This window comes from Eptatretus burgeri, chromosome 24 (assembly GCF_056783735.1).
Source record: "Eptatretus burgeri isolate ZD-2024b chromosome 24, Ebu_testis_v1, whole genome shotgun sequence".
NCBI lineage: Eukaryota > Metazoa > Chordata > Myxini > Myxiniformes > Myxinidae > Eptatretus > Eptatretus burgeri.
Window position 1 is genome coordinate 371,115 of NC_140984.1, and position 9,681 is coordinate 380,795.

The 9,681-nt window shown below is 45.6% G+C and overlaps 1 protein-coding gene across 1 annotated transcript; it reads right to left on the reverse strand.

The window, feature by feature from the left end:
- Positions 1-412: 412 nt before the first annotated feature.
- On the reverse strand, positions 413-7,842 carry LOC147007822 (uncharacterized). The gene is made up of 7 exons (XM_085866344.1): positions 7,751-7,842; positions 7,150-7,221; positions 5,766-5,951; positions 5,365-5,447; positions 4,532-4,667; positions 3,026-3,107; positions 413-982 (listed from the first exon to the last, which is right to left on the reverse strand). The coding sequence occupies exons 2-6, from the start codon at positions 7,178-7,180 to the stop codon at positions 3,064-3,066; spliced, it is 480 nt and encodes a 159-aa protein (XP_085722470.1). The 5' UTR covers positions 7,181-7,221; positions 7,751-7,842; the 3' UTR covers positions 413-982; positions 3,026-3,063.
- Positions 7,843-9,681: the final 1,839 nt, after the last annotated feature.

Genomic DNA, 9,681 nt, shown 5'->3' on the forward strand with positions numbered 1-9,681 from the left:
CAACCGAGCATCAGCGCACACATCGATACCCTGTTCTCACCATTCTCCTTAAGTTGCCTTCCGACCCACCCTCGGGTGCTGTGGATGATCCATCTGTTGTTGTCCCATTGCTCTCCCTTGACACCATTTTGTCCGTCATCCGTTTCTCCCTGTCGTTCTGCTCTTCCATCCACGAGTCTATCAACCTGTATAGTGTATATATCTAAATACTCCCTTTCCACGGACGATGACCCCTTGGCCCACATTCTCGATCGTTGGACTTGAGCAGAAGTTGAGGCTGGAAAGGATCACGCAAATCCCTCTTCAGGTCCACTCTTTGAGACCTTCAACCCCCACTTCCGTCCGTCCTGTTGTTCCACCATCCAATAAATCTTGAGAACTGAATTATAAAACACACCACACAAGCTTTCTTTTGGAAAAAACCCTCTATTTCACAAAGTAGGGCAAAGGCAAAGTCATTTCATGAAAACATGTAACAGTTGATAAGACAGGTAGGGGTGAGAATTCGCATCGCAAATGACGATGATCTAAAAGTGCTCTGTGGAGGGTTTCCAGGACGACAGTTTGTACATCTTGTGTCTAAAAAGGTCTTGTACATCCTCCACATCAAGATCATTGCAAAAACAACAACAAACAAAAAAAAACCAATGAAACAGTTAACAATCGAACTGCAGAACAACCAGGAAAAATTGCCCACAGTATCGATGAAAGACGAAGAAGAAAAGGTCTTCCGTAGGCCCAAAGGTGTATAACGAAGAAGGTAAACAATTCAAACATTTCACATTAACTTACAGAACGTCAACACTTAAGGATTTCCATGTAATATCCCAGGAAGGCCAAAGAATATCCCAGTGTTTCCAAGTGTTGTTACAAAGTCTCGGATCAGAGTTGCTGGTGGTTTTTTGTGGTTGAACAGACATGCAAGCTTGGTTCGTTTCACTCTCCTGCTGTTATGTAGTCCGGCTCAACGATGATGAGCATTCTGATAAGAAAACAGAATTGGGGAGGGGGAGAGTGACGTCACAACGATTACAATTATTGAAATAATTCCACAAACACGAAAACGTCACAATTTGTGTGACAAACATCAATGGTTGTGTGACAAACAGACGCGGGCGAAAACATAACCTGCTTCAGTGACGGAGATTAATATAAGTTTAGTTATTTCAAGTGAACGTTTTAGAATAAGTGTGAAGTAATTAAATGTTACTAGACGTGCGTCGCTTTTATGTTATGGATGAGCAAAGGTACCTGACATTGCTAGGCAACGCTAGGTCCCTCCTCACATCCCATCCCCTCCATCATCCAAGCCCCTCCACGTGCATCCTCGCACCTCTCCCCTGTGACAACTGGTGGTTCGTGTGTTTATAAGTCATGAATTGTGAGAAAATGACTTTAAACCCCTTAGTGAGATGTATGGTGGTTTAAAATAAATAAGTGAACCTTGGGGACTCAGAGGAGTAGCGTCACAGACAAACGAACAATCGTCTCATTCACTTCCATATAGAAGACAAGCAGAGCCTCCCGTCGCTTCGCTGATGGACCAATTAATCATCCTGCTTGCCAAAAATTGCTATATTTCCCTCACTATATATCCTATATATCCCCCCCCCCTTTGACAGGCCCCTCCATTTTTGGCGGGAAGGAGAAGGAAAGGAAGACAAATTTACCCGTGCATCGAGTGCTGTAACACCTCCCCCCACCACCCCACTTCCCTGTCCTCAATGCCCCCCTCCCCCTTTGCACCCCGTTCGTTCTGACGTCCCTTCGAAGAACCAAGCAGCATGTAGAGCACTCACCAAAGTGGCCTGAGCACTCAAACAAAAACTCCATTGAAACGGTTGATAAAGAACGGCAGGCTTGGGAAGTGATTAGCGATCGCCGATCGGTCATCTTAAACACCGTGCACCCAGAGACGCCCGGAATGTCCAAAAAAAATCTGAATTGGACAAATGAACATTTTTTTTTCAGGCAGGATTGCTGCCGAGGTCAATCTCGAGGTTTAAATTTTGAAATTTGGCTTAGTTTGAGAGATTCTCGAGGTTATGACACGTGCGGAAATGAAATAAAGTCACGAACTCTGGCGTCTCCAGGCGTTTATTAGCATTGCAACGTGTCCAGCGATTCGTAGGCATGATGACCAGGCATTCGAGAAGATGAGTGAGGAAACAATTTATTTTTTTTAATCATTGAGAGACCGTTGTGGCCTGTTCCAAGTCAAGGCATTGTTGAGCAGGCCAAAAAATATAGCGAATTAAGATCCAAGCAAGGGAGAGCATGGTGGAGGTGTTTAAATTAAGCCAAACACCCAGTTTTCACTCATTCACTCCCTTGGAGATCCCTTAGTATGCATGCAACGTTTCAGGCTGCGAGGTTTCATGGTTTTGGAGTTATGGAGGAGACACACTGACACATTGACATTTATTATTTTAGAAAGAGATGTCCAGCCTCTCCTAATGTTTGTTTCTGAAACCGCCATCCCTTTTGATCTATTTATTTGGTGTTTTATCCTTCGCAATCGATGATTTATGTTCTTGTCCAGTGTCTGCGAGGCCTGGACGTGGCAGGTTTGGCACGACAATGGAAGGGCTAATTACAGTGCCTTCAGAAAGGTTTCACACCCCTCGACTTTTGTCACATTTTGTTGTGTCACAGCCTGAATTTAAATTTTAAAAAAATTGTCACCAATCTACACAAAATACCCCAGAATGACAAAGAGAAAACCTCACCTGGATCAGGAGCAACAGTCACTCAAACCCCCCGCAGACCTCCTTCGACCCTCAATTTTTTGATTTCCTGAACAAACTTAGGTACATCATGGGTGATGAAGGTTGTGGTCAAGTTTCATCGAAGTCACGTGTGTGTGGGATGTTAAAGGCCATGTGGGACATTTGTGCAATTTATTTTCGTGGGCCTTCCAGGCGAGGCCGTTGGCCAAGAGGAATGGTCATTTGGCCATAGGCCATCGAGTGCTGTTTGTTTGAGAAGGAAAAAGAACGAGTCAAGAAAAATGGAATGCACAAACCTGGATGATATTGCCGCTATTATCAAGTTGTCTGAGGTCTAGTTCATGCTCTCCCGATTTGGCTGCAGGACAGGAGTGTGATCTGATGGGGATCAATGGGATGAGAGTGGCGAGGAGGACAAATTGGTTCGGGATGATGTTGAGGACAAACGAGGGAGGAGAGAGAAAGCAAAACATGGTTTGAGAAGAGAACTAATGAATGAACTCGAGGTTTGTAAGAATTGTATTTCATAATCTAACAAGCAGTGTTGGATGTTTCCAACATACATGTACCCATACATTGGATGTAGCACAAGGTGTATCCACTGCACGTGCACCTGATTATTAATTACCTTCAACTTGATGGGTACATGTCAGCTTCAACTTCACCTTGATGATCTCATCGAGGTAAACGAGTGACATGGTGGATGAGGAAAGCTTTTAATCCCCCATTCCCAAACGGTGGTTTCATCCCCAACGACTTCCTGAATTTGTAATTGGTTCAGTATTCTGGTGATAACTCACCGACTCTTCACGGAAGACTGTCAAATGGTTAAGGTCCACCAATGACCAGTGCCATCAGGCAGGCCCTCCTGTTATGGTCCGTCTGAGGGACGGTGGAAAACATCGATATCTCGTCCTTCGTGAGAAACACCAGGATGGTAGTTTACAGCTGGGTCAGGTTTGAACCAGGGCTTGACAGCTCAGTGCAAGTTCGCAAAACCTTAATGGATGACCGGTAATGTGATGATAAGGTTTCTGGCACAAAGTTTCTCCAATAAATCAGAACTACCCACAGCCAACAAGGTCTGTCTCTGTTTCTCAATGGAGCACCACTCTCCCCTACGGGCTGGCACTCCAGCATCACATTTATATCTATCTCTGTCTCTCTCTTTATCCCTATCCCTCTCTCTGTCTTTCTCTCTCTCTGTGTCTCTCTCCCGCCTGGTTAAACTTCTACAATCCAGGCTACAATTCTACAATGTCAGTGATAGGCTGACAGCACCACCTCAGCTTCTCTACTTCTTGTTTCTCTTGTCTATGAAACCACCTTCTGATGGCAGGTACATCTTTTTCTCCCCCCCCCCCCCCCCAAGGACTTCGAGCAGGCCGTGCACCACCATCTTGTGTCTCCTCATCCTGAGCCGTTATCTTCTGGTTCATCACCTCGCTCTTCCATGAGTCTTCATCTTGTTTTTTTTTAAAAAAACCCCTTTCCCCGTTATCCTCCTAAATACTCAACCCAATGCCCACCTCCATTCCTTTATGCCCCACTTTTCTCACCTGTGGAACTACCTTCCTGAATCAGTTGTGTCGACCTATTCCCTCCATCATCTTCCCCTCAAGCTGTCTGCCATTTCCACAACTGAGTTCAACGAAACCCAGTGAGACCCATCCACTCCATTTTCCCCTCCTTGCGCCATGGATCATCCGTTCGTTGTTCTCCCACCATGTCCCCCATTCTATCTGCCCATCTATCCACAAACTCGATACCTGGGCAAAAGTAAAGCACATAAAACGTCATACCTGCATGTGCCATTTGAACATCCTCCACGTGCACCACTCGATGATGATGAGCACTTTCTCTATTTTCGTGTGAAGGAGTGTTCCCAATCGCATTCAACTCCACCATCGTTTCATCGGGATTATCATATTTATTTTTCTGTGAAGGAATGGTCCTCTTAGTCCAGCCTCATGAGCCCAAAACCACGCACCTTTTGAGACAGGTGTCACGCTTACATCAAGTGTCATGCTTTCATCATAATGTGCACAATTCATACCCCCCTGCCCTTCCCAACTTGCCCTCTTCCACAGAACGAGGTCGGCCACTTCACTAACAGCAAAGTGTATCTCAGGTATCATCAGGTAGTTCAGGTATCAGGACCTCGTGGGGAAGAAACAAATAATTTTGCCCAGGGAGCACATGGCGTTTCTTTAGAGAAATCGTTTTCTAAGTGAAGTCCTCGGGCCTGGTCATGGGTGCATCAAACCTCGCCGGTTGAAGGTTCAGTCGTTTCTCGTGGGAATGGTGGGACACCTATATTTAAGCATCACCAGAGACCGATGCGTTGCTATTGCTGAAAGGATGAGCCGCACTGAATGTTGGAGAGAAATGTCGATGAAGAAAAAGGTCATTCGGCCCATCCTGCCTACACGACATTCCCAAAGCCAACTTTTGACCATGATGACGGACATGCCGACCGACGTTGGAGTAATGAAGAGAGCCAATAGTTATGATCATGGTTCGGGGTTTTTGTTTGAATGCGTTCCCGAAAAGCTTTCCCAACGACGGGTCCAAACCTTTCCACTCCCAGGGAAATATACACCATGTTCCCAATGAGATGCAAACAAATCCTTACGAATTTCACCCATATGACAAGACACGTGATGATGCTGACGATGGGGACGAGAAAGGTGATCAGGCTGACAATCAGACGTAGTTCTGCAAGAAAACAAAATGAATAAACACAAATCAGCTCTTCATGATGATGGACATTTACATTTTGTGTGCCGAAGGTATTGATGAAAAAGAACTGTTCCACAATGTCACCTTCACAATGTGGAACAGCACGGATCGAAGGGGTTAAAAGGGATTTCACTGGAAAGTTTCAAATCAGTTCAAAATAGAGAAAAGAAACCCCTGAAATTAACAAAAACACAAATCAACACAACTCTCTTGAGAATGTTAACGGGTTTCCTCCCGGGTGGGGTAACTATCAGGGTTGATAATAGTTGTGTGACGTCACAGGCAGGTCCTCACTTTTCGGAATGGAGGTGGCATTTCCAGGCAGAGAGCCCACACCTGTCGGAATGGAAGTCGTGCTGTTTTCCGGGATGATTGAGATCCTCTCAATGGGGCCGATGAAAGTTGTTGGTGTTGTCGTTGATACTTTTTGGATTCTTGTCCAATTCCTGTTGTCCGTAGTCTGCCCAGCACAGAGTGTCACTGCACAACAGGTGCACACAGGTTGTCTGCACGAGCACACCGTCGCTCGAAACACAAATCAAACAAACTTTATACTTGATACAGCGGAGAGTAATAAGTTCTACAGTCGAGTCTGTTTGTAATGAACAAGTACGGCGATTACACAAATGATTCACACCCCTCGACTGTTGTCCCATTTTGTTGTGTTTCAGCCTGAATTTATAATGGACAAATCTGCACAAAATACCCCAAAATGACAAAGAGAAAACATGTTTTGAGAATTTTTTACAACTTGATTGAACCTGTCGTAACGCTCACCTGGATCAGGAGCAAGTTACTCAACCCCCCCCCCCCCCGCAGACCTGCTTAGACCCTGAATTATTTGACGTCGTGAACAAACTGAGGTACATCACGGGTGATAAACCCATTTTGGGGGATTCGACCCACGGCCCGCCCGTAGACCCCTTAATGAGTGCAGATTGTGATGCGGACGACACACTTTGGTACATTACGGGTGATGAAGGTTGTGGTCAAGTTTCATCGAAAGTCTAACCCTAACCCTAACCCGAACCCTAACAACCACACTGTCAACTGTGGGACCTCATCCAGAAAGGTGTGCTTCTCTCGAAATCACGTCCAATCAATTTAATTGGCCACAGGTGGACTCCAATCAAGGTGTGGAGACATCTCAAGGATGATCAAAGGAAGTTGTATTGCACCTGAGCTCAATTTGGAGCGTCGAAGCAAAGGTGTTGAATACTCACTGACTCAAGACATTTCAGATTTTTACTTTTCATTAATTTGTAGAAATTTCTTAGACATGTCTTCACTTTGACTTCATGGGGGATTTCGTGTCGATCGGTGACAAAAAAAATTTAAATTTAATCCATTTTAAGTTCAGGCCGGAACAAAAAAATGTGACAACAGTCGAGGGGTGTGAATCTCACCTGCTCTTGGCGAAAGACACCGTAGGGTCTTTTACGTCCACCGACTCACGTTAGCAGATTGGACAGCCGGCTAAACATGCGTCTGAAGCACGATGATGCAACACCCCGCTCAAGAATCACCAATTGGACGGTTTACAGGTGAATCGGGAATCGAGCACTGACTGGAGAGCAACAACGTGAGTGTGCTTCCGCTGCACCACTCTGTCGGACACCTGTCAGACACCTGTCGGACACCTGTCGGACGGTAAATTATTACAGGAAATAAAACTTACCTGTGAGCAGCAGAAACACCATCATTCCCATGTTCACAGGGCAGGTGTACCTCCCCCAACACCACGTGGTCTCTGTAACAACCACACCACGTGATATCTGTAACAACCGCACTACATGGTCTCTGTAACAACCACACCACGTTATCTCTGCAACAACCACACCACGTGATATCTGTAACAACCACACCACGTGATCTCTGTATCAACCACACCACGTGATCTCTGTAACAACCACACCACGTGATCTCTGTAACAACCACACCACGTAATCTCTGTAACAACCACACCACGTGATCTCTGTAACAACCACGAAACATGTTCCCTTCATCCCCGTATTCCCAGTGTGGAGCGATGACCCCAATGGTGTTTATCTCATTCCGACAGGACACATGAACCACCACGAGACTCCATGTAACACGAGTTAGTCTCCCATCCCTTACTCGGCGGCCATATTGATTTTACTTCACGATTTCAATTCAATTTAATTGAACGACAAACGACACGTGACCTCTTTGTCTCCTTTTACTGTTTGTCCCCGATTTGTGAGAAAATCTAACAAGATGAGGGAAGTCGGGACATCAGGAATCCAGGAATCATTCACCGCTGGGTCAAGAGAAGCTCGAACTCGAGGGGCGGAGCTTCTCGTTGGGAGCGCGTGACGTCACATCACGCATGCGCAGTTAGAGCCCCGCCCTGAGTCCGGGACATGGAGCTCGCGAGCCGGTTCACTCAGAATTATATAAATATCGAGAACGGACACAGAAGAGGAGACTCGAATTATCTGTTTATTTTTAACTGAGAGGATTAAAGGACATCATGGCCTCCTTGGGCGAAGTTCCTTGTGAGAGAACTCCTCGATCCTCCTTCCCTCTCACTGATATTCCTTCATCCTCCCTGCTCACCCTCCCGTTCTCCGTGGCGGATTGATATCAGGACGGGAAGGGCGTGGCCAGCGCTGGTCACGTGGGCCAATGAGAACGGAGGTGCATATTGTCGAACGGAGCCGTGTGGTCGTGGTGAGGAGGTCGTGTCCTGTTCGACGAAGGGTCCACGAGAGACACGGACCATGGAACGGGCACGTTCAGTTCATCGGCCTCGTTCACACCTCCTGGGACATCCCGGTGAAGATGGAGGATGCTGAGGGGGCTCGTTACGGTCAGACTTGTCCCAAACGGATGTCTCTGTGCCTGTCGCCATGTTCTCCCCTCTCCACCTTCCCCAGTGAGATTAAACCCAAAAACTTATCGATTGTTTAGACCCGGTGTTGATATATTACAGACACGATGGGTGAAATGTTCTCCTGTATCAAAGATCCCCTTGTGTGAGGAGGTCGAGACGCTGTAACCGCCATTTTTTATTCACCCTTTCCCTTCCCACCATTTTTTATTCACCCTTTCCCTTCCTGCCATTTTTTATTCATCCTTTCCCTTCCCGCCATTTTTTATTCATCCTTTCCCTTCCCGCCATTTTTTATTCATCCTTTCCCTTCCCGCCATTTTTTATTCACCCTTTCCCTTCCCGCCATTTTTATTCATCCTTTCCCTTCCCGCCATTTTTTATTCATCCTTTCCCTTCCCGCCATTTTTTATTCATCCTTTCCCTTCCCGCCATTTTTTATTCACCCTTTCCCTTCCCGCCATTTTTTAATCACCCTTTCCCTTCCCGCCATTTTTTATTTCCCTCCTCGGTCCCTCGTTTTTCCGTCTCTCTTCAGACGGTTTTCCCCTCCGTGTGGTGTATAAATAATGAGTCTTGGTGAATCCCCGTGTTCACTATTTAACGTTTGATTGGTCTTGGTGATCCTGAACATAACCAAATGTTTCATCGTTATCCAATGAAATTTTATAAATCGGGTGTGGGCGTGGTTTAACTCGGTAAGAAACGTCGAGAATGGGATTTTATAAATGTGGTGTGGGCGTGGTTTAACTCGGTAAGAAACGTCGAGAATGGGATTTTATAAATATGGTGTGGGCGTGGTTTAACTCCGTAAGAAACGTCGACAATGTAATTTTATAAATGGGGTGTGGGCGTGGTTTAACTCCGTAAGAAACGTCGACAATGAAATTTTATAAATGGGGTGTGGGCGTGGTTTAACTCCGTAAGAAACGTCGACAATGAAATTTTATAAATGGGGTGTGGGCGTGGTTTAACTCCGTAAGAAACGTCGACAATGAAATTTTATAAATGGGGTGTGGGCGTGGTTTAACTCCGTAAGAAACGTCGACAATGAAATTTTATAAATGGGGTGTGGGCGTGGTTTAACTCCGTAAGAAACGTCGACAATGAAATTTTATAAATGGGGTGTGGGCGTGGTTTAACTCCGTAAGAAACGTCGACAATGAAATTTTATAAATGGGGTGTGGGCGTGGTTTAACTCCGTAAGAAACGTCGACAATGAAATTTTATAAATGGGGTGTGGGCGTGGTTTAACTCCGTAAGAAACGTCGACAATGTAATTTTATAAATGGGGTGTGGGCGTGGTTTAACTCAGTAATAAACGTCGAGAATGTAATTTTATAAATGGGGTGTAGG